Raw genomic sequence first — 24,995 nt, forward strand, 5'->3', positions numbered from 1 at the left:
CTTCCCAAGGCGAACCTGGGGCTTCAGTTTCCTCCCCTTAAACGTAGCCCCAAGGACCAAGCCAAGCCCTGGCGGGTCAATTAGAAAGAGGGTGAGGCCCCCGGCGCCCAGGCCTGCCCCTCATGCCAGGAGGTCCGCCGCTCCGCCCGGGCTCCACGGCACCACCAGGACCACAGGCAAATAACACGGAAAAATATCTTCACTGCGCTTTGACTGAGAGTGAATCTGACAACCTGCTTTGGGGAATAAAGATTTCCTGTTTGACTCAGCTAGAGCCAGCCTGACAAGCTGGTTTCCATGGAAACCCCAAGTGGCCCTCCTCCAGACCCAAATGAACACCGTGGAGCAAATGAGGCAAAACACGCTAATTGTACTTTATCATTTAATAAAACCATCAAAAGACAAGTACAGCGCTAAAAACATCTATTCTGAAATCTTGAGAGCTCCCAGCTATTTTCTGGAGTGATTCGCAGCAATCACGTCCCAGTTAGCTTAATATTTTGACAGTTGCCGGAGATGAATGAGCAAAGGTTTGAGGTTTGCTGGTTGTCTGCCTGGGCGCATGCTCGCCCGGCTGCCTCACGACAGGCGGCAAGGCCCCGAGCGAGGGGGATGCACAGAACGGGGGCCCTGCCCTCTGGGGTCTCGAAACACGGAGACGGCGCACAAACAGCTTCAGGGTTCAGTCTGGTTGCCTGTTTGTCCGCCCAGCCCAGTCTCCCCACCTGTCCGAGTCCACCCGCCCACCCGGCCCGTGTTCACAGAGCACCTGCTGGGCGGCCCTGCCCCGGGCGCTGGGACTGCCCTGGACCAGGCGGCCACATGGCCTGCCCTCGTAGGGCTCCCATCCTCGTGGACACACGGGCAGAGATGCATCAAGACAGGAAGGCCTCGAGACACGGGGTCCCAGAGTAAAAGAGACTCACACAGATCCAAACATGGAAAGACGGAGAGAGTTTGAGAGATGCACAGACACAGTGCTGAGACCCAGAGAGGGGCACCAGGATGTGAGAGTAAGGGAGGGGGCGCCCGGCCCTTCAGCAGGGGCTCCAGGGCAAGGCGGGCAAGGTGACTGAGACGTGTAGAGAAGGCACAGCCCCAGCGCTCCAGGTCTCACTGTCCCCATCCTGTGATCCGGCCCTGGGGTCTTCCCGGGGCCTCGGGCCTCCCCCGTCTCAAAAGGCTGGGCAGTGCTGGCCGGTCCCCTCCCCCTCTGAGCTCGGTCCCTCTCACATGCACAACGCCCGGCCCGCTGTCCCGGGAGGCTGTGCCCCTCACAGTCACTTCTCCCCTCCTCAGGGCAACTCAGGCTCTGCGTGTCCATCCTTCAGGGTCAGGGCGGCTGGGGACACTGGCGGGTGGAGAGCATCCTGACTGCGGGGCGGGGGCTGTCATCTCGCCACCACAGCTCTGGGCAAGCACTGCCTGCCTCCTGCCCGCTCCTGCCCCCAGAGGGGGGATCCCGCAGAAAGTGGGCTGGAGCACGTCCTTGTAGACAAGGCCCCCTGCCCGCTTCCCCTCAGCACAGAGGCCCAAATCTTCCTGACTCATCCACTCCTTCATTCATTCACTCATCAGTGACTGAGTCCGCGGCTGTCATGAGCCAACAGGAGAGCACGGCCGTTTCCCCTCTTGTGTCAGGAGCAGGGAGGCTCAGCCCCCAGCACAGCCCAGGAGAGCAGGGCTGGGTCGCGTGGAGGGGGGATGGGGGGGAGGGGCCCGCCCCGCACTGGGCCTCCTCCCAGTGGGCTGCCAGCCCCAATGTGGGAAGTCAGGGCCAGAGGACCCCTTTCTGTGCCACAGCCCAAGACCAGCATCCAAGGTCCCTTCGATGCCAGAGCTGCCTGCCAAATACCGGGCTCAGGCCACAGACGCAGGACATGGGGCACAAGCCCTCTGACCGCTCCCCACCCCCGTGCCCCAGGCCGTGGCTCGGCTAAATCGTTCACTGTGCAGTGGCTGGGCCTGCTGCGGTCACCGCAACGCTCCAGATGAATAACTGAGCTCCTGGCCCGTGTCGGGGAGAAGCCTGGAGCCCCTTAAAGATCTCTGAGCACAGAGCTCTGCAGGCAGCCACGGCCGAGGAGAGGGCATCGGGAGGAGGCACAAGGACCCTGGCAACTCCTCCCTCTAGAACGAGCACGGACTCTCCTCTGGGTGAGACAGCGGGTGGCCTGGGACGAGGCAGCGGGCAGTGCGGGGGCCCAAGGGGCCTGCCTGCCTCATCAGCATCTTCGTTATAAAAAGCAGCGACTGTGAAGCGAAGCCACACTCCCCTGCAGTGCCCAGTGGGAGGGTGAGAAGGGGTTTCCATGGCTACCACTCCGAGGAAGAGAATATTCAGATCAAAGCAGAGTCAAAGGTTCGCCCAGGGAGCGCCAGCCTAGGCCTGGCTTGCGGGGCCCAGGGGAGCAGAGCAGAAGCCAGGGCAGCGTCTTCCAAGGGGCAGCAGCTCCACCGTGCAGGGAAGGGCAAGGCGGGGTCTGGGGAGACGGCAGGGGGGCCGGAGGGTGGCATGTGCCCTCCCAGCCCGCTCCCACCCTTCTGCCCAGACCAGCTGGCCACCAGGCCCCTTCCTCCCCAGGAAGGCAGGGGGGCCGTACCCTGGGCTCGTTGCCTAACTCGTCTGCGCCCCCCTTTCCCCGTCTGCAAACAAAGCGAGGACGGCAGAAGTCCCTGCTCACAGCTGGAGGTGGAAATGCAGGGAGGTCACCCACAGACAGTGTTAGGACCATCCAGGGGCAGTCAGCCCTCAATGGACGTGGGCTGCCGCCTTATTGCTACTGTCACCGTTGTCCCCAACCCCGCACGCGGGCTCAGCAAGAGGAAGTTACCTGTGAGGATGTTTTCGGACATCACGTGGACCTGGACCTCCACCGAATGCTTGGAGGTGTAGGTGATCTCCGCGCTGACGTGGGCCACCTCGCCGATGCACATGGGCGACAGGAAGTCCGTGCGCTCCACCTGGGCCAGGACGGCCACACAGCACTCCTGCAAAGACCAGAGGCGGGTCGGCCTCCCACGAGGCCCCAACCTGGACATGCTCCCCCAAAACGGCCCTTGGTTTTTTCCCCACTGTTAAAGTAACGCAAGTTATTGCCACCACACACTCCTACATGCAAAACCAGGCGATGAAGCACTGCCCGAGGGCAGCACGGCAAAGCAGTTGATACAGGCGATTCTGAGTGGTGGGGTTCCGAGCGGCCTGTTTCTTTTTTCTGACTTTTCTACAAAAGATACGTATTACTTGTGTAACGAAACGTGAAAAAAGGCATACATACTTATGATGGAAAATTTGGGACGTACAGAAAAGGAGGCAGAGGAGGGAAAATCACTCCTCCCATCCAGAGATAACCATGGTTTCTGTTTTGGGATCTTTCTTTCCAGGCTTTTTGCCCCAAGAACAGGGGTTTTACTGGTTCACTTGTTCGGCTGTCTGGCTCCTTGTTTTGCAGTTTTAGTCATAGATAGTTGTCACTTACAGTCATGTATAGTTGTCATATATAGTCTTACGTAGTTGTGCAAGCACTAAATATACACTTTCACAATCTGCTTTTTTCACTCAACAGGAGGAAAAATAACCTGCCCGTGTTATGACAAGCTCTTAGCAATCACAGTTCTTCTTTTTAAATGTTATTTATCCTTCAAATAGGCAACCCGTTCTCATGACTCAAAATTCAAAAGGAACAAAAGGGTATATGTCCCCGGCCACCCAGGACCCCTTGGTAACTGGATGGACGCAGCCAGTCAGCACGTGCGCGTGGGGTCCAGCTGGATCCACTTGGGAGCTCACATTCTATGAATGTGAGGGACTTACTTCCTCACTTCCTTTCTTGACACTTTCTACGACTGCCACTTCACGATACTCCATTGCAAAGATATTTCTTAACGGCCAAATAAAATATTCTTCTGTTGTTAGATTTGTATCAATCCTCAGTCGTCTCATTATAAATAACCCTGTGATTAGGGTCCTTTTAGTTAAGTCATTTTCAGTATTGGGGATTGTTTCCTGGGCGGAAGGGACAAACATTTCGGTGTGTGTTCCCAAAGTGCTTCTCAGCAGGGCAGAGTGCTTGACGTGGCCCCAGCACTCCCGCACCAGCACTGAAAATCAGCTTTTTTTTTTACGTTTGGCTTTTATTGAGGTAACATTGGTTTATATCATTGTGTAAGTTTCCTGTGTAACAACGTTATATTTCTACTGTATACCCTACAGCGTGCTCACCACCGAAAGTATAGTTTCCATCCGTCACCAGACAGTCGATTCCTTTACCCATTTTGCCCCTGGGCCACTCCCCCACCCCACCCCTTCCCCTCTGCTAACCACTGCCTTGTCCTATCTATGCGTTTTTGGTTTGTTCGTTTATTTTTTGTCTTTTATATTCTATCTATGAACAAAATCATCAGGTATTTGTTTTTCTCCATCTGACTTATTTCACTTAGCATAATTCCCTCAAGGACCACCCATGTTGTGACAAATGGCAAGATTTCATCTTTTTTCTTTTTTACCTCTGAGTAACATTCCATTGTTTGTGTGTATACCATAATTTACTTATCCATTCATCCATCAATGGACCCTTAGGTTGTTCCATGTCTTGGCTGCTGTAAATAATGCTGCCATGAACACAGGGGTGCAGATACCACTTCGAATTAGTGTTTTCATTTTCTTTGGATACATACTCAGAAGTGGAATAGCTGGATCATATGGCAACTCTATTTTTAGCTTTTGAGAAACCTCCAGGCTGTTCTCCACAGTGGCCACACCAGTTTACATTCCCACCAACAGCGCATGAGGACCCCTTTTTCTCCACATCTTCACCAACACTGGTTATCTGTTGTCTTTTTGATAACAGCCATTCTGGCAGGTGTGAGGGGATATCTCATTGTGGTACTGATCTGCACTTCCCAGATGATTAGTGATGTTGAGCATCTTTTCATGTGCCTGTTGGCCATCAGTATATCTTCTTTGGAAAAATGTCTATTCAGTTCCTCTGCCCATTTTTTAATCGGGTTGTCTATTTTCTGTTGTTGAGTTGTATGAATTCTTCATATATTATGGAATCAGCTTCCTTTTCATCCATGCTAACCGAATGACACAAAAGACAATCTTATGTGTGAGCCACAGGACCGTGGATCTTCACTGCCAAACACAGCACCTGGCACTTTTTTGACTTTCTACCAGAAACCAATCAGGGTTTTTAGGACACTGGACAGCATGGGTACCCCTGGGCTGGGTGGGGAGCAGGGAGCAGGAGATGGGCCCACTCTTGAGGGCCTGTCGGCGCCGTGTCAGCGCTGGGCTTCACCTTTCCAGCTGGTCCTCACAGCACCCCTTCTGCAGGGGTTGGAGATATTAAGCTTGTAGGTGACAGTCAGTTCAAGCTCTGGCATGTCTGCACTCTTTCCACCGGCCACCTGCCACCACCTGTGGCACCAATGCACAGCTCTCCCACCTGCGCGAGAACTCACCTGACACCTGGCAAACATGCAAATTCCCTGACCCGCCCCAAACCCGCAGAACCTGCCTCTTTGGAGGGACGCCTGGGGACCTCCATCTTCACCCCTTCCCCGGAGAGCCTCAGACACACGGGGGTCCTCTGATAGTTTCTGTTCCTATAAATGTCCTGGAATCAGCTCTCAACGCAGCAGAGCAGGAGCTGAGCAGGCAAGCGCAGCTTGTGGCGCCCCCCCCCCCTGACTTGCCGGGGCCCTGTCCCCCCACCCCCGCCCCACACAGACGTGTCACCCCTGAAGCTAAAACAACGCGAGGGAATTGCTGGGCGTCACCCCGAGTACATTTGTGTGGCTACAGCGCCACCCACTGGCAGAAAGCTGGAAGGGCAAGTGTGAAGCAAGGTGGGCAAGAATGCGGGGCCAGCCTCTGGCTGGAACTTCCAGCCACTTCTGGAAGCCTCTATCCAAGCTCCACCTGCAAGACCCAAAACGAAATAAAGCAGCTGTCTTTGTTGAAGGGTGGCTAAACTATGGAATGGATATGTCCGCACACAGGTAACACTCCTATACGTTAATATTTTAAATGGAAATGCAGCTCGTTTCTTGTGCCTTTAAACATCTGAGCCTTAGATGGACCCCAGCCTTTTTAAGGCTGCAGAGGCATTCCTTCACTTGTGGTGGTATCTACGGAGCCAGGCCCTGCACTCGGTGCCTGCCCCTGGCCTGGGGTCTGGTTGGGGCACGGATGACAGATAAGCACGTGGCAGGTGCTCCAAAGAGGGCAGTGTGAGGTGTGGGGTGTGGGAAGTGGGGTGCAGGTGCCGATGTGGGAGGGGCAGCTGCAGGTGAGGGGCTGAGACCTGGATGCTGAGGTGTCAGGCAGGAGAAGGTGTGGGGTGCAGACACCGCAGGCAGAGGGGAGGGCAGGGCGACCCCGGGGGAGCTAGAGGCTGCTGCTGAATCCATGTCCAGCTGGGTGTGGACGGCACAGGCTGGGACCCAGGCAGCTCCAACATGACTGGGAGCTGCCGTTTCCCAAGACCTAGCGGGCCACCCCAGGCACTCCATAAAGACCTCTGTGACCCAGAAATTCAAAACACAGGCTGACAAATGTTTATTCAGTGTGAGCGTCTCCGAGCTGTAGGTGTCCGTGGCTGTAGATGTCTGTGGCTCCCAGCGGCTCAGACACACCCGTAACTCCCTGCTTCGGGGCGTAAAGTAGGAGGAACAGCCCCGACCCGGGAAGCAGCCGTGAGGGTTCTGATCAGCATCTAGCCCAAGAAGCACCCTCTGCCATGCTCCCGAAGGCAGCCTGAGTTGCACTGCCCATTGGGCACAGATGCCTGGAAAACCACGGGGCTGGGCTCCTGAGGGGCCACGGGGCTTTAAGCCGGGACAGCAGCTTCAGAAGCAGAGCCAGAGAAAACAGGTCTGCGCCCTGGACTCAAATCCCAGCTCTGACACTAGCTCTTGACCTGGTCTCTCTGCAAAATACAGATAATAAATGGTACCAGTGACTGCTGCCAGGATTCAAGCGGATGCTGTGTGGAGAGGAGGGGTGGGCTGCCCTGCTCTCACAGGAACGTAGGGATCAAGGCCCAGAAAGGGTTAACTCCTACTGCTCTTGTTATTTGAGCTGCACCTGCCCCCTTCACCCACCCAGGCCCTCTCGGCTGATGCCCACTCAGAGGATGCAGCTCTGTGACCTTTGGGAGCCACATGACTTTTCCAGGCCTCCGTTTCCCCACCTGCAAAATGGGGTTAAGGAGATTCCCCAGGTAAGGAAGGTCAAGCACGCAGTGCGGCCACTGGTGCTTCGTAAGTGTGCATTAAACAGAAGCTCTCCACAGACAACTACTCCAGACACACAGCTAATGGGAGCCCACTGCGTTCCAGACCTTGGCCTAGATGCTAAGGGAATCCAGCAGGGAAGTGACGGGCAAAAGTCCTTGCCCTGGTGGGGCTTACATTCTAGTGGGGGAAGCAGCCCAGAGCTAAATGAGCAAAACGCAGCGTGCCAGGAGGGACGGTGCTGTGGACGAGAGCTGGGAGCGGTGAGGGAGCCGGTCGTCAGGGGCATGGTCGTTGGGGGCGTGGAGATTGTATTTACAGAGACTGGAAGGAAGGGGGAGCCACGTGGGTCTCTGCGGGAAGAGCGGTCCAGGCAGGGGAAAGGGCCAGTGCAAAGGCCCTGGGGCAGGAATGCTGGCGTGGCCCAGGGGCGTGACGAGGGCAAGGAGTAGGAGCCGTGCCCTGACTTCACACAGGACGGGTTTCTCTGGCTGCTGCTGGAGAGCAGACAAGGGCAGGGAGGCCTGTTAGGAAGCTGTTTAGGCAATTTGGGCAGGAAGTGACAGTGGCTCGGCCCAGATGGCGGTGGGGCTGGTGTGCAGTGCTCGGACCTGGAACTATCCACAAGGTGAAGTCGACAGGACTGGATGCCAGTGTCCACGGGTGGCAGGAAGAGGGGGTCAACGGAGGCTCCAGAGGTCTAAATTTACTGAGCAGAGGGAGGCCGTGGGAGAAGCAGCCTGGGAGCGGGCCCCGAGAGTCTTTTGGGGCCCATCCAGGTCGAGGGCTGATTAAGCATCCAGGGGGAGCCAGCCAAGAGGCACCAGCTGGACAGAGGACCTCGGGGCTGTGTCGTGGTACTAAAGCCACAGGCTGGATGAGACCACCAGGGGAGTGTGGATGGCAGTGCCCCCAGCCCACCCAGAGCCCCAGCAGAGCCATTCAGAGGCCAGCCTCAGCCCCCTGGAGCTGCCTGGGGCTCACACCCCCTTCCTGAGCCTGGGATTCCAGATCGCTATCCTGGGGCCACCAGCCCAGAGGCATCTCCCAGCCAACAGGTCACACCTCCACCCCAGGCTCACTCTGGGGAAGGAGTGAGAACGAACAGGGATTCAAAGCACAGGTTCAAGACCCAGATCAGCCAGCTGCCTCCCCATGTGGCCTCGGGCAAGTATCCAAGCTCTCTGGACCTCAGCTTCCTCATCTGTGCAGTGGGGCTAATACAGTAACCACCTCGATCTCTAAGGGGTGTCGTGAGGACGACACAAGCTAAATGCTACAGAGCTTTGCAAAACCCTAGGTGGTCACTGAACCCTGCCGGTTACCAGGGCATTGTCACCCACTTGGGCTCCCGAGCCCCTCCTCCCTCCCTCCCCAGTCCTGGGGCTCTTCCTTCCCAGCGTCCAGCCTCTCTTGCCAGGCCTGGCTGGGAGCCTCACTGTCTCCCTCTCGGAGGGTCTACCAGGGGCCCGGCCCCCACCTCAGCCCCGGCCCCTCGGGCTCAGGCCTGTCCTCACAGCCACCAGAGGGCGCTCTCTGAACGTGGCCGGGTTTGCCCCAGAACTTCAGGGGCAAACTCTTAGCAGGCGGGAGAGCCCCTTCCTCACATGGAGAACCCAGCCCAATCCACTCCCACTCCTCCCCAGGCGGAGGCCCCCAGGCCCACGTCCACCCACACACACTCACCCCGGCTCGGTTCATCCTACACACACACACACACACACACACACACACACACACACGTGCAGCGCTGCACACCCACGCGCACGTGCACACAGTCTGCGCGGGCGTGGAATCGGCCTCTGGGCCTGGAGGACGATGACACAGCAAGTGGCTAGCCGAGGCCCCCAGGTACCCAAAGCCTCAGGCTTCCTTGGAGCCGCTTCCGTGGCTGCCTGGTGCCGAGCTGGCAGTTGGGGCACAAGACTGACTCCTTCCCCCAGCACCCGAGGGGAGGGGCTTCAGAGAGAACGGCAGGTCCCGCAGGGCTGGGGGCCGGGCAGGAGATGACGGGCTGAATGCCCCGCAGCTGCCCTGAAGCCTAAAGCCACCAGCCTGGCCCTGCCTGGGCGGCGGGAGGAGAGCCGGCACCATCGCAGGAGTCTGTGCTGGCCTGTGCGGCCCGGAAGCCACCAAGGGGAGAGCCCAGACTTGCCTGTGGACCCAGGGTCAGTGGAGCAGGGGAGGGATGTGGGTCCAGGCCGTGTGACACCCAGGGTTAACTGCCGCCCATGCAGGCTCTGGGGGGGCTGGGCCCCCGGGGACTCAGGAAGCTGACTCTCCCTGAACACAGGGGGAGGGCTGGAAAGGTGGCTCTGTCAGCTGGCAGCTCTCAGCTTAGTTTCTGGAGGTCCCCACCCCTCCTCGCTGAGCCCCAAACCAACTGCCAACCCAAGGGGTCCCCAGTCCAGGGCTGGAGCTTCCCAAAACCCCCAAGGCCCGGGGACCGGGGCAGGGAAGGCTCCAGGCCTGGCCTCCACCCAAACTCCCTTCCTGACCCGACAGTGGACAGGGGTGCGGCACCGCCAGAGGGGACGCTAGGCCCCCAGGGCCCGGGATCTTCCACGTGACGCTCACCCCGTTCTGGCTGTTGCAGTGCCGGGTGCTGATGATGGCCCCTGCCTCCTCGATCATCTTCAGGATGGTTCCTCCGTGGACGTTGCCGGCCACATTGGCGTCATCTGGCCGCATGATCCTGGGGGGAGGGGGGGAAGCAGCAGGGTGAACCTCGGGAAGGACGTCACTCGTGAACAGCAGTAACCCCGGGGAGGGGCAGAAGGTCCTCCAAAGGGCCCGATGGCTCCCAGAAAGGGAAAAAAGAACTTCCCGCGTGTTTGCTCAGGGTGGGTGCTGATCTGACAGCCAGACAAGGGGCTGCAGGGTCGTGTTTCCACGTGTTTCCACCTTCCTGCCCTAGGGCCGCAGGCACCCGGCCTGGCAGGTACCAGGAAGGGCGGGTGGCGGGCACTTTCCGCAAAGGCCGTGAGCGTGGCAGCAAGGCGACCCGGCTGTAGGGTGCCCAGCGCACTTGCCCCTCCTGGTTTCCAGGACTGCCAACGACCAGCAGAGCTGAATGAGCACAAGCACACAGGCTCTGACCCCTTGGAAAATGGACAAATTCCCAGTACCACCACCTCCATCAGGAGTCCCAGGGGAGCTGGGCTCGTGCGGCCACAGATGTTCTGAGAACTGGAAACAAGTCGCAGCATCCAGACCCATCAGCAGGTGAACGCCCGCTTGCCACCTGCCCCTGGGCTCTGAGAGAGCACTGGAGGGGCCCGATTCCCTGGACTGAGAGCTGGGAGCTCCCCAAGGTCAGGAAGGACTGAAATGCCACCCCATTTCCCCAAGAAGAAAAACCCTGTCCTTGCCGTGGGCAGTGGGGAAGCCCCGTGAAATCCCCGGAGTCCCAACAAGCCAGCCTAGTGCTCCTGCCTTGGGCAACCCCAGAGAGGCTGGCACTTTCCCAGACTCCAGTCTGGCTGATGAAATCTGCCTGCACCAGCCTCAGGCCCAGAGACGGGTACCAGGCAATGAGCGAGTGTGCGGTTCCTGGGTGCCCAGCATCCCTGGGCCCACCCAGCCTGTTCCAACCCGCTGGCTAGCGTGGCCCCCAAGGCCGGACCCCCCACTCTGGGCCACGGAGCTCCACTGCCCTCCGGGTCTGGCTCCTTTCAGGCAGACTCAGAGATCGTTCCTGGCTCCCACTCTCACTAGCTGGGTGACCTGAGCAAAGCTGCCAAAACCCTCACTTCTCCGCTTCCTTGTCTGTAAAAGAGGAACAACAGCACCGCACTTGACGGTGGGGAGGACTGAATCACTCAAGACAATGCAGATAACAAGCTGGCACGCGGTCAGACATAAACGTTCACCAGCACTTCTTCCCTCTTCTCTCAGTGTCAGCCAACTGACCGCAGGAAGGCTGGAGGCTCCAAGAAAGAGCCGTAGCTGCCATTTTCTGGAGCAGATGAGCACCGACATCCTGGGGTGACTGACAACTGTCTGCACCTGTCGCCCATCCCAAATGTCACCCCTTCATCCTGGGGGGCGGGCATTCAGGCCCCCTGCTTCTCGCCTGCATCACTGGCTCAGGGGCAGCCGCGACGGTCACCAAGCAATGACCAGGGGAACCCCCAGAGCACGGGAAAGAAGCGTCACTTGGCTTCTCAAATTTTCATTTTAAAAGATTTTTGAATCAACTCGAAATAGGTTAAAAACTTGAACACAAGACCCGAAACCATAAAACTCCTAGGAGAAAACATAGGCCTTAGTGATGATTTTTTTAGATTTGACACCAAAAACAAAGGCAACAGAAGCAAAAATAAACAAGTGGGACTACATCAAACTAAAAAGCTTCTTCACAGCAAAGGAGCCATCAGCAAAATGAAAAGATAACCTGTGGGATGGGAGAAAACATTAATATCCAGAATACATAAAGAACTCATACAACTCATACAATAGCAAAACAAACAAACAATCCAATTAAAAAACAGGCAGAGGATCTGAATGGACATTTTCCCAAACAGGCACATGAAAAGATACTCAGCATCATTAACCAGCAGGGAAATGCAAATCAAAACCACAATGAGGGGACTTCCCTGGTGGTCCAGTGGTTAAGACTCCTCGCTTCCAAAGCAGGGCGCGTGGGTTCGATCCCTGGCCAGGCAACTCGGATTCCATATGCCACATGGTGCGGCCAAAAAATAAAAACATTTAAAAAAAAACCAACACAATGAGATCTCACCTCACACCTGTTAGAATGGCTATTATCAAAAAGACAAGAAACAAGTGCCGGCAAGGATGTGGAGAAAAGGGAACCCTTGTGCACTGCTGATGGGAATGTAAACTGGTGCAGCCACTGTGGAAAACAGCCTGGAGTTTCCTCAAAAAATTAAGACTAGAACTATCATATGATCCAGCAATCCCACTTCTGGGTATTAATCTGAAGGAAATGAAATCACTCTCTTGAAGAGAGATCTGCAGCCCCACGTTCACTGTAGCATTATTTACAGTAGTCAAGACATGAAACAACCTAAGTGTCCACTGATGGATGAATGGATGAAGCGGACATGGGGTGTGTGTGTATGTGTGTGCGTGTGTGTGTGTGTGTGTGTGTGCATAATTCAGCCATAATAAAGAAGGAAATCCTGCCATTTGCAACAACATGGATAGACCTTGAAGGCAATTAAGCTCCATGAGATAAGTCAGACAGAAGAAGACAAAAACTAGATCATTTTACTTATACGTGGAATCTAAAAAGCCCAAACTCACAGATGCAGAGAACAGACTGGTGGTTGCCAGAGGCCAGAGGGGTGCAGGGGGGATGGGTTAAAACAGGTGAAGGGGGTCAAAAGGTACAAACTTCCAGCTATAAAATAACTCATGGGGATGTAACGTACAGCATGGTGACTAAAGGTAACAACACTATGTCATATATTTGAAAGTTACCGAGAGAGTAGATCTCAAAAGTTCTCCTCACAAGAAAAAACAATCATAGCGATGTGAGATGATGGGTGTTAAGTGAACTTGCTGTGGTGGTCATTTCACCACACACACGTGTGCCGGGTCACCATGTTGTGCAGTTCTATATGTCAATCATATATCCATAAAGCTGAAAAAATAATTTAAAAATTTAAAAACTTTTTAAGTTTAAAAACTTCGAGCTTATACTGAGTTGTTTTTTTTTTTAAGTTGTAGTTAAGAGGTAGCCAATTCAAATAACAAAACTGCTGTATCAGACTCTTTCCTTTGTATTTGTTTTCAACTTAGTAAAGACCAGACGGTGCATCTCTGCGTGAGGGAACAGGTGCTTGGTGGATGCCGAGGTGGGGTAAGGGCTTTAGTCCAGACAGGTGAGGACCGAAACGTTTTGACACCAGGAGCACCAGAGCCTGCCTCTGGCGGAGCCTGGTTCCTTTCTGCGGGTTTCCCTTTCCCGGTCTGTAAAGTGGGGCTGTCCACGCCAGGCTGGTGCAGAGGGATGCAGGGCCAGGGCGAGAAGTGCAGACAGAGGGCCCCAGGGTGCAGGAGGAAGTGCTTGCATCCGGCAGGGCCCTGAGGAGGGAGGGACTGATAAGGAGGTGGCCTCTGAAATAGGAGAACAGGGGATGGCGCCTGCGCCACCCTGCCACACTGGGGGTCCCTGGGGACCCCACGCCGTCAACATCCCACTGCCCCTGGCGTCCCTGGGCACTTAGGAGTAAATGCCAGGCGCTCCAGACTGCATACTCTCCAGCCCCCTCCCGTCCTGGTCACCCTGGGTCCTGCCCCATGGACCGTCCTAACCCCCCAGGCCGGCTGGCCACCCAGGCACGCGGCGCAGACACAAACCTTCCCCCAGGACCTGACCCTGACTCGGCTCTGCAGTTCCTGCAGACACCGGGGGGCCAGAGCCCAGCTCACTCACCCCTTTCCTGTGGCCCCAAATCAAGACTCCTTCCCCATGGCCTCACCGTGGTTCCTTCCTGGCCTCCATCCCCATGCTGAGCTGTGATCCCACACCTGCCCTCCCTCCCTCCAAAGGGCTCAGGAGCTGCTGGGCAGGGTCCTCCTCAACTCGCCTTCCCCAGAGCTCCCCCTACGCCTGTCACCTCCAGGCAGGACGGTGAGGAACGAGGGCCGCCAGGAGAACATGTGGCCCCTCTGTGGAGCTTTTGTTTTCCCACTTTTAGTAAAGACATTAAAAAAGAAGAAAAGACAGCCCAGCAGACCAAGCACGATGCCACGCGGCACTGCCCACGGGTGTCTGAGCAGGGACGCAACGGGGCAGTACTGGGCAGGCACGCTGGCCAGCTGCGGCCGTGCAGGGGTCTGAGTCCAGGATGCCGAAGCTCTGGGTTTTCAAGAGAAGCTGGCAATCCAGAGTCTAACGTGACATCTCCTGATATTTGACTGGCCACACCCGACTGAAATGTTTCAACCCCACGCAGGCCAGCTTGCGGGGCAGGGGGGCGAGGGGCAGAGCAGGTGGCGGGCCTGACCCAGTCCTGGGGGGAGACTCTGTGTGACCCATTCTCCCTCCCACCTCTCTCTGCCCCTCTGCCCATGCCAACCTGCAACTCCCTCGCTCCTTGGACCCCAGAAACTTCAGAGGAAAGTGGAAGGTCAGCCCAGGGAGCCCCTGCGGCTTCCCACCCCTCACGTCCTCTCGGCCGGCGGCGGCACAGACACTGCCTCTGGCGAGCAGGCCCACACCCCGCGCATCCCCTTCACCATCCTCCACTCCCCCCGCCTCCCAGCAGTGGCCTCTGAATGTCACCATGTCACCCACTGCCCCTCCCCTTCTACTCCAGCTGCTCCTGCCCCAGAGCACAGGATGAGATGGCCAGGGCTGGGCCCGTGGCTAAGCGAGGTACACAGCACCCCGACTCCGCTCCGCTCCGGAGCAGACACAAAGCTGAGGGCAGGGGCGCGAAGGGAGCTGCAGCGGCCCGGGTCAAGGAGTCACTCCCAGAAGGGGCAGCCGCTCACCCGGACGCGGGGGAAAACTTCGCAGAGGACGTGACACCTGGGCCAAGTCCCGGAGGGGGGGCAGGGCTGAGCCGGGGACGGGGACGGGGACGGGGACGGGGGGCAGGGCTGAGCCGGGGACGGGGACGGGGACGGGGACGGGGGGCAGGGCTGAGCCGGGGACGGGGACGGGGACGGGGGGCAGGGCTGAGCCGGGGACGGGGACGGGGACGGGGACGGGGGGCAGGGCTGTCCCAAGAAGAGGGCGCATCTCAGGGGAAGGCCCCAGCGCTGGGAGAGCTCGGTGGGTCCAGAAACAGATGACAACCCGCCAGCGCTGGCCAGCGGCCTGTGGGGGGGCGGGGGTGAAGCGGGGAGTGGGACGATGGAGCCAGGAGCTTGTCACAAGGGCCTGGGGCTGGCTGGGGACAGCGTCTCGACTTGTCCTGGGGGACGGGGCGGCTTCAGGGAGACCGAGGCAGGGCTGGTATGTGGGGAGTCACTTGGGGACCAGGGGAGGGGGGCTTCTTCGTCTGCCTCTTGCCTCCCAGCCCCAACCCACCGCCTACCCCACTGCCCCAAGAGTCCCTCTTCTTAAGCAGGAGTGCACTCCCCTGCTCAGACCCTCCAGGGCCCTCCCTACGGAATAAAGATTCAACATCCAACTCCCGGGACTTCCCCCGGTGATCCAGTGACTCCCGCGCTTCCACCGCAGGGGGAGTGGGTTTGATCCCTCGTCGGGGAACTAAGATCCTGCATGCTGGTGTGGGGTGGCCAGAAAAACAAAAGATTCAACTTCCTAGTGAGGCGTTTGAAGCCCTCAGGGATCTGGAACTTTCCTCGCCTGACCTCCCACTGCCCTGCAGGGCTCCAAGCTGCACCTGCCCAGACCAGCGCTGCTGGCCAGGCACACCCGGACCTTCCCACCGCCCTGCCTGTGCCCACCTGTCCCGAGGGGCTCATCGACGAACGGGGAGCATGAGTGGCTACAACCTCCCGGAGGGCAACCTGCTGTTATCGTTATCCGTCCAAACTCCAAATGCATAGGCTGCTCTAAGCCAGCTGTTCCACTGAGAGGAATTCACCCTACAGATGTCTGCACACATGATTAAACCAAGTGTGTTCAAGGTTACTCACTGCAAAGCTGTTTATCATGCAAAGACTGGCCGTGTCCTAAATGTCCACCAATAAGGGACTCAGATTAACTTACATCCACACAATACAAGAGTGCACAGCCCCAAGCAAGAGGGAGGAACCATCTAGGAGAAGCACCGTTAGATGAAAAAAGGCAAAGCGCAGAATGATGGCAACTAGGTGACTGACTACACCTGCAGGCCCCGTGTAGACCATCCCTGGAGGGAGGCCAGGGAAACCGGAAGCTTCCATTGCCCTTGAGAGGGGAACTAGCGACTGGAGTCGGGGTGGTATGCTCTAAGGACAAAGAACAAGATAAACTCAAAGGGCCAATATTACCAGAACAAAGAGTTACAGGACTCCCATCACTCTGTCACAATGGGACCATTGCAATGTCCCAGAGCCCTCCCAAGCAGCATGCCCTGTCCCTTTCCCATCCCATATAAGGAAAGACATTTGCCCAGATTTCCTCCCGCTCAGCACGCTGAAAGTATACATACTCTGCCCCGTCAGCAGATGACTCGCAGGTTCCCTGGCTATAAAAACAGAGAAGCAACCGATGCTCATTGTCGACCTTCCCTGGCTACCAGGAAGTCGGCCAGCTGTTCTGGCAGCAACCCTTCTCTTTAATAAACTCTGTCTTCCTTACATTCTGCCTTGTGTCTGGAAATTCTTTTCCAGCCCACGCTCGGACCACGACATTGTGGTGGCCCGTACGGGGATATCTCTTGGGGGATCTCTTTCCCCACCTCCTCTCCTCATTCCTTGGGACTCTCTGTGAACAGGCAAGCTGCCGGGGAAGCAACAGAGGACTCTGGCCAGGGCCACACCCCGGTGTGTTCCGAAGGCTCCACGCTCACTTCGCCCCAGTGACTGCCGCCCAGTTACTGGGGCTCACTTCGCCCCAGTAACTGCGGTGAGGGTCCCTCTGCCTTCCTCCTGACTGAGGACTAGGCCGATTGGTATCGTGCGGGCACGGGTCAGGCATTTAAAAGCCATTAGGGCGCCTGCCGCTTGAAGACTCCCGTGAAGGATAAGGGGGTCACGGAACGGACCAGGCTGTTAGAGCACCTGCCCCCAGCAAGACAACTTCCGTGCACCGTGAGGCACACACTGGTTCAAGCAGAACACCGAGCCCCCTCCCCTTGGCCGCCGCCTTCCCGCAGGACTACGAGGCCGATTCCTCGGCCTCTCTTCTCTGTTACTTTCACCTTCTTCTCAGTCCAGATTGACTTACAGGAGCCTAAGTGTTGCCTCTGAGCCATCCCAGCAGTGCCTTTTCACGTTTCAGGGCATCGCCAAACGGTGAGTCACCCGGTGGGTCCCGGGAATCTTTCTCTCTTTCCTTTCTTTCTCTGCCCGAGTCACAAGGTGCCTCAGTCGCACGCTCAGGGGTCACCTCTCACGGTCGGACGCGATTGTTGGGACGGTCGGCCCATTTTGTGCCTTAGTCGCACGGAGAGATCACTGGGACAAAGGGGACGCCTTTCCGTCACCCGGTGGCTCTCAGTACCCCCATTCCATGGCATACAGGCTAAGAATGGGTTCTGGTATGTCTCGGGAGCCTCCCTCAGACTCACCCCGCGGCTGTATCATCAGGAACTGGGAAAATTTGACCCTGAGAATCTCAAAAAGAGGAGGCGCATTTTCTTTCGTAACACGGCTTGGCCCCAGTATAAACTGGGGGACCGAGAACAATGGCCTCCTGATGGCACACTAAATTATATCACGATCCTCCAACTTGATCTCTTTTGCCGGAAACAGGGAGAGGACTCAGAGGTTCCTTACATCCAGAACTTTATGGCCCTTAGTCAGAATCTGGAGCTGAGGGACTCATGCCGTCATGTGTCTTTCTGTTGCCACCTTATCCCCCCGACCCCCTCTGCCTCCCTCTCCATCAGATCTCCTAGGCGACCCTCGACTCGACCTTTCCTGTCCCCCACCCCATCAACCCCCTTTGCTTCAGCCCCTGCCCCCGCCTCAACCCACAGCTCCCAACAGCCACCCCCTTATCAGGGCGAAAGCCCCCTCTCCCCTCCCCACACAAGATCGAGGATTGCCCAACGCCAGGAAACAGATTCTAATATGCTTCCCTTAAGGGAAGTAGCAAATGGAGACATGGGCACTATTAGATTCCATGTTCCCTTTCCCATGTCGGACATTTCTCAAATTCAAAACAAGTTAGGTTCCTTCAGTCAGGATCCCACCACTTTTATGAAGGAATTTCAGGCCCTCACCATAACCTTTGACCTGACCCGGCGAGACATTCATGTAGTCCTGACCGCTTGCTGTACTCATGAAGAGAAAAACAGGATATGGGCATCAGCCCAAGCTTGGGCAGACGAGGCACAGCTCTGTTTCCAAAACCTGGATGGTTTGGGGACCCATTTGGGGCTGGATAAATGACTCTCTTTGTAACTACACCCTCAATTTTAATCAGACTAGCCTGGAGTGGGATCCCTGGTCCGAGGAAAATAAATATGATGTACATGAAGGTAACTTCACTTTGTGTTGGGGAAATTCGAGGAAAAATGTGACTAAGAAAATATTAATGAAGACCATATCCCCATAAACAGCTCGGTCCTGGGAACTAAATATGTGGGGATCGGTGTGACCACCAGACAACTTACTTAGTTTAACCTCCCGGCAAGATTCTCCTCCAAAATATAACATAATTCAGCTAATATTCAGAAATTTGTTATGCCAATCCACCCATCACACTCATCATCAGTCAGAGCCCGGATTCTCCCCTTTATGTATAGATGATTATTTCCTCTGAGTTTGGCCTTCCCAATATAATCCTAGGCCATGGGACCCCATTCTATTTCCAGAGGAAAACTCCCAAAAGGTCAGAGCCTGGCCCTGGGGACCCACAGCAGGGGTATCCTCGAGGGGCACCAGATTTTCATTTCTATGTGGTAACGGGGTCTATCTGGATCTTCCCACACTTTGGAGGGGCTCCTGCACAATTACTGCCGTGGTCCCAGAGGCGACCATTATGACTACAAAGGATTTAGCTTCCTTGGGAGGCATTCCCAGCCTTGGGTTCTTCCTTGAAGAGGCCTTAGACCTGTCCTGGAGAGACAAAAATGAACCGCTGCTTGGTGGGGACATGCTTATGATAACCCAGTTCTTGATCAGCCTGAAATAATACGTAGCGTCTTTAGAGGGCTCTTCTGGTTTGCAGGCGTACCCCTTAGAGAGGAGCGTTCTCCATCTCACCATCGTGGTCCAGGAACCTTGGAAGGCTACAGTTGCAGCCACTGAGGAAGAGCAGTCAGCCCTAGGCTCTCTGGCCGAGGTGGTTTTATAAAATAGGAGGGCCCTTAATGTTACAGCAGCTGAGGCGGGGGTGTCTGTGCCCTACTAAATGAGACAGGTTGCTTCTATATTAATACCTCCGGCCAGGCTGAAGAAGACCTCCAGATTCTAAAGAAAAACATCAAATTAATAGAAGATTTAAAAGAGAGAGCAGGACAGGGCCCCAAGCTGGCTTTCCAACCTCCTCTCCTCTATGGGGATCCAGATATGGACATGGCTATTGCCCTTGTTGGGACCATTAATCCTGATAGCCTTTGTTTTGTTGTTTGGTCCCTGCATTATTAACACATTATCTAAATTCATCTCTCAACAGGTTCAAAAGATTCAGTTCCAGATGGTGCTACAACAAGAGTACCAGCCAGTTGGCACACAGAATACGCTGGAACAAGCTGCCTAATCATTCTGCAGGATCTCATCTCCCTCTGTAAATATACCCTGATAGAGAGTGGGCATTGGGACCCAGGGCCCCACAACGCCCCTGTCCAGCAGGAAGTAGCCAGAGAGATTGTCACCCGCTTCTCCTTACAAAAAGGGTTCCTGAATGCCTGAGAAGGAGCTAGGCAAGTAGGTAGACGTGAGCAGGGTATCCAATAGGGCCAAAGAATTGGCCCTGTAAATAAAGAGAGGGGGGAATATAGTGTGCTACAAGGACAAAGAACTAGATAAACTCAAAGGGCCAATATTGCCGGAACAAAGAGTTACAGGACTCCCATCACTCTGTCACAATGGGACCATTGCCATGTCCCAGAGCCCTCCCAAGCAGCATGCCCTGTCCCTTTCCCATCCCATATAAGGAAAGACATTTGCCCAGATTTCCTCCTGCTCAGCACGCTGAAAGTATACATACTCTGTCCAGTTAGCAGATGACTCGCATGTTCCCTGGCTATAAAAACAGAGAAGCAACCGATGCTCATTGTCGACCTTCCCTGGCTACCAGGAAGTCGGCCAGCTGTTCTTGCAGCAACCCTTCTCTTTAATAAACTCTGTCTTCCTTACATTCTGCCTTGTGTCTGGAAATTCTTTTCCAACCTGTGCTCAGATCATGAAACGTAAATATCTCAGCATTCCCTCGAAAAGATAAAGACTCCGTTTGAAAACAGAACCGCAGGAACTCCCTGGCAGTCCAGTGGTTAGGACTCACTGCTCTCACTACTGGGGGCCCCGGGTTCGATCCCTGGTCAGGGAACTAAGATCCCACAAGCCAGGTGGTGCGGCCAAAAAATAAAAATAAAAACAGAATCACAAAACAATTATCCCACCTGAAATACGAACTCCTTAATATAACTTTTTTCTAATTGGCTTTATTCAACAATTCGTGAATCGGGCAGTATCCCATCTAGCAAGCAGAAAGGAGCTCCTCTTTTTTTTTTTTTAAACTAACATTTATTTTTTTAAAAATAAATTTATTTATTTATTTTTGGCTGCTTTGGTTCTTCGTTGCTGTGCACAGCTTCCTCTAGTTGCGGCGAGCGGGACCTACACTTCTTTGCGGTGCACGGGCTTCTCATTGCAGTGGCTTCTCTTGTCGCAGAGCACGGGCTCTAGGTGCGCAGGCTTCAGTAGTTGTGGTGCGTGGGCTTCAGTAGTTTTGGCACGCGGGCTCAGTAGTTGTGGCTCGCGGGCTGTAGAGCGCAGGCTCAGTAGTTGTGGTGCATGGGTTTAGTTGCTCCATGGCATGTGGGATCTTCCCAGGCCAGGGCTCGAACCTGTGTACCCTGCATTGACAGGCGGATTCTTAACCACTTAGCCACCAGGGAAGCCCAGGAGCTCCTCTTAATATCATTAAATATCAAGTAAGCGTTCAAGTTTCCTCAGCTACGTCCTAAATGTTTTGAAATCTGCAATTGTGAACTGTTTTCATAACTGCCCAAAGCTGTAAAGAACTCAAATGTTCACTATCTGATAAAGAGATAATGAAGACTACTAGGCAACAACAGCAAGAATCACGGACACACACACACACACACACATGTGAAACTCACAAGCACTATGCTCAGTCTATGACTCCATTGATGAGAAATTCTAGAAAAGGCAAAGCTATAGTGATAGGAAGCAGACCTGTTTGCCAGGGACCAGAGCTGGGAGGAAACCAACTGCAAAGGGGCAGGAAGGCACTTTTTTTTTTTTTTGAGAAATGTAATTAATTAATTTATCACTTATTTATTTATTTATTTTTGTCTGTGTTGGGTCTTGGTTGCTACGCGGGGTTTCTCTAGTTGTGGTGAGCGGGGGCTACTCTTCATTGTCGTGCGTGGGCTTCTCATTGCAGTGGCTTCTCTTGTTGTGGAGCACGGGCTCTAGGCGCTCGGGCTGCAGTAATGTGGCATGCGGGCTCAGTAGTTGTGGCTCTAGGGCTCTAGAGCGCAGGCTCAGTAGTTGTAGCGCACGGGCTTAGTTGCTCCACGACATCTGGGATCTTCCCGGACCAGGGATCAAACCTGTGTCTCCTGCATTGGCAGGCGGATTCTTAACCACTGTGCCCCCAGGGAAGTCCCCAGGAAGGCACTTTTTGAGGTGATGGAAAAGTTCTATGTCACAACTGTGATCATTGCACAGGTGTACACATTTGTCAAAAGTGAACTGTAGGGGCTTCCCTGGTGGCGCAGTGATTGAGAATCTGCCTGCCAATGCAGGGGACACGGGTTCGAGCCCTGGTCTGGGAGGATCCCACATGCCGTGGAGCAACTAGGCCCATGAGCCACAACTACTGAGCCTGCACGTCTGGAGCTTGTGCTCCGCAACAAGAGAGGCCGCGACAGTGAGAGGCCCGCGCACCGCGATGAAGAGTGGCCCCCACTTGCCGCAACTAGAGAAAGCCCTCGCCCAGAAACTAAGACCCAACACGGCCAAAAATAAATAAATAAATAAATAAATAAATAAATAAATAAAATTAAAAAAAAAAAAAGTGAACTGTACATTAAAAATAGGTGCAGGGTTTCCCTGGTGGCGCAGTGGTTGAGAATCTGCCTGCCAATACAGGGGACACGGGTTCGAGCCCTGGTCTGGGAAGATCCCACGTGCCGCGGAGCGACTAGGCCCGTGAGCCACAATTGCTGAGCCTGCGCGTCTGGAGCCTGTGCTCCGCAACGGGAGAGGCCGCGATAGTGAGAGGCCCGCGCGCTGCGATGGAGAGTGGCCCCCACTTGCCGCAACTAGAGAAAGCCCTCGCACAGAAATGAAGACCCAACACAGCCATAAATAAATAAATAAATAAATAAATAAATAAATAAATAAAATTAAAAAAAAAAGGGGGGGTGGTAATTCCCTGGCGGTCCAGTGGTTAGGACTTCTCGCGTCCACTGCAGGGGGCCCGGGTTCGATACCTAGAACCCTGGTCAGGGAACTAGTGAGGCAGGAGACAGATGGGCTCCAGGCTAGGCATTTACAACTGGCCTCCTGTTTACTTTTCTTGGGGCAGGAAAAAGGTGGGCTTCAGGCTGGACACTTACATCTAGCCTCCCGTTTGCATTTCCTGAGACAGGAGATAGGTGGGCTCCAGGTTAGATATATATGACCAGCCTCCTGTCTGCACTTCGAGATAGAAATAACAAGAGGAACAGGGTAAATAGCTGGACTTTGTCTCCTGTGGACACTTTAAGATAACAGTCATGGCAGGAACAGAGAGGGGCTAAACCTTGCTTGAGTAAAAGATCAAGAGGTCTTAAATTTCCCATCCTTGGGGCAAGGGAGACATTGCACCTGTGCAGAGAGGCTCCTTGGGGGTCAAAAATCACCCAGAATAGGTGATGCCAAGGCCCCCCATAGGCCTCTGGGCCGGAATCCATCTTGGAAAAAAGTTGTGCACACAGGTTGGGGAGGGTCCTAGGGCAGGTCAGGTGTGGAAAAAGAAACCAGGTAATTGGCCAAAGGTAAACAAAGACCCGGAAGAACTGCCCTATTATAAGTGACTTAACCGCCTCTTCACTGTTCCTCCTCATTAGGGGGGACGCCCACACCCTTTCTCTCCGGGTGTGCATCTCTGCCCTGCTTCTGTCTTAACTAAACAAACTGTTTCTCTGTGAGCTCTCCCACGTGTTGTGCTGTGTCTCTAATGATAAACTTTGTACCTGTTTTTACACTTTTTGCCTCCTTGAGAAATGCATTTTTCAGTGGGGGTAAGAACCAGGGGAACTTTGCTTCTAGACTCTAGTCCCTGGTGAACTAGTGGCTAGGATTCCTGGTTTTCATCCAGGCTGCCCAGGTTCAGTTCCTGGGAGGGCACTAAGATCTCGCTTCAAGCCACCACTCACTGCTGCTGCCTCTCCGAGATCACTAGGGTCCCACAGGCCTCATGGCAGGGCCAAAAAAACCACCAGAAATTCCTTAGTATCCCTAACTGTCAAGGGACTATTCACGTTTCCCCAAGGATCTCATAAATGTTTTAAAATCTGCATTTTGGGGACTTCCCTGGTGGCTCAGTGGATGGGACTCCACGCTCCCAGAGCGGGGGACCCGGGTTCAATCCCTGGTCAGGGAACTAGATCCCACATGCATGCCGCAACTGAGAGTTCGCGTGCCACAACTGAGGAGCCAGCCTGCCACAACTAAGGAGCCCGTGAGCCACAAATAAGGAGCCCGCCTTCCACAACTAAGACCCAGTGCAACCAAATAAATAAATAATTTTCTTTTTTTTAAAAATCTGCATGTTGTTGACTTTTCTACTGAAGCATAATTTGCATGCAGAAAATCAGTATTTATAATAAGCTTCCTCAGTTATTCAGATGTACGTAACCCGCAGGCGGGGTGACCATATAATTTACCCTCCTCCTCAGGATACCTCTGAGAGTGAAAGAAAGTGGACCGGGAGGCACAGGGCATAGTCATCCCAGGCTGGGCCCCACCCAGAGAAGTGCCACCCACAGGGGGAAGCAACTCCTGGCCTGACTGAAACCAGGGAGCTGGGAAACAGTGGTGCCAAGGCGAGGGCGATGCCAGGCTGCCTGGCCCACTGACGGGGAGGCTGGACGGTGGGTGAGCACAGCCTGGCCCACCACAGGCTCCCTGGGCTGCAAAGACTGCATCTTCACCCACAGCTCCCGCATCCCCGCAGGAAGGGAGCCAGCACTGTGCATCGCGTTATGGAATGTGCCAGAATACTAACTCCGAGTGCGGTTTCTGTAACTCAGATTCTGTGTTTTCACTGACTTCCCTGTAAACCCAAAGACAAAGCCCCAAAGAGAAAAAATTCCAAACGGGCATACCTCGAAGATAAAGCAAGTCACATGACTCTTCTGGCTTCCTAGTGCATGTAAAAGTTATGTTTACACTATTAAATGTGTAATAATTTTAAAAACACTTTATTTTATACCTATCACACAAGGAATATAGCCAATATTTTCTAATAACTATAAATGGAGTATAACCTTTAAAAATTGTGAATCACTATATTGTACACCTGTAACTTATGTAATACTGTACAGCAACTATACGTCAATAAAAAAATTTTTTTAGTTAAAAAAACTTTATCGCCAAAAAATGCTAACCATCAAAAAAAAAAAAAAAAATGCTAACCAGCACCTGACAATGCAAAGTTGCCACAAACCTTCAATTTGTAAAAACAAAAAAACAGGGCTTCCCTGGTGGCGCAGTGGTTGAGAATCTGCCTGCCAATGCAGGGGACACGGGTTCGAGCCCTGGTCTGGGAGGATCCCACATGCCGCGGAGCAACTGGGCCCGTGAGCCGCAATTACTGAGCCTGCGCGTCTGGAGCCTGTGCTCCGCAACAAGAGAGGCCGCGATAGTGAGAGGCCCGTGCACCGCGATGAAGAGTGGCCCCCGCTCGCCGCAACTAGAGAAAGCCCTCGCACAGAAACGAAGACCCAACACAGCCATAAATAAAATAAATA

At 54.6% G+C, this 24,995-nt stretch overlaps 1 protein-coding gene across 2 annotated transcripts in view; it reads right to left on the reverse strand.

Annotated features, from left to right (window-relative positions):
* ACOT7 (acyl-CoA thioesterase 7) overlaps positions 1 to 24,995 on the reverse strand; it is a 92,939-nt gene that overhangs the window by 63,905 nt on the left and 4,039 nt on the right. For both annotated transcript variants that reach the window (XM_057533255.1, XM_057533256.1), the window contains exons 2-3: positions 9,823 to 9,940; positions 2,835 to 2,991 (exon numbers count right to left, since the gene is read on the reverse strand). In XM_057533255.1, the coding sequence (XP_057389238.1) occupies positions 2,835 to 2,991; positions 9,823 to 9,940 (275 nt within the window). The remainder of the gene's footprint in view (positions 1 to 2,834; positions 2,992 to 9,822; positions 9,941 to 24,995) is intronic.

This window comes from Balaenoptera acutorostrata, chromosome 1, assembly GCF_949987535.1.
Source record: "Balaenoptera acutorostrata chromosome 1, mBalAcu1.1, whole genome shotgun sequence".
In the NCBI taxonomy this organism is placed as follows: Eukaryota; Metazoa; Chordata; class Mammalia; order Artiodactyla; family Balaenopteridae; genus Balaenoptera; species Balaenoptera acutorostrata.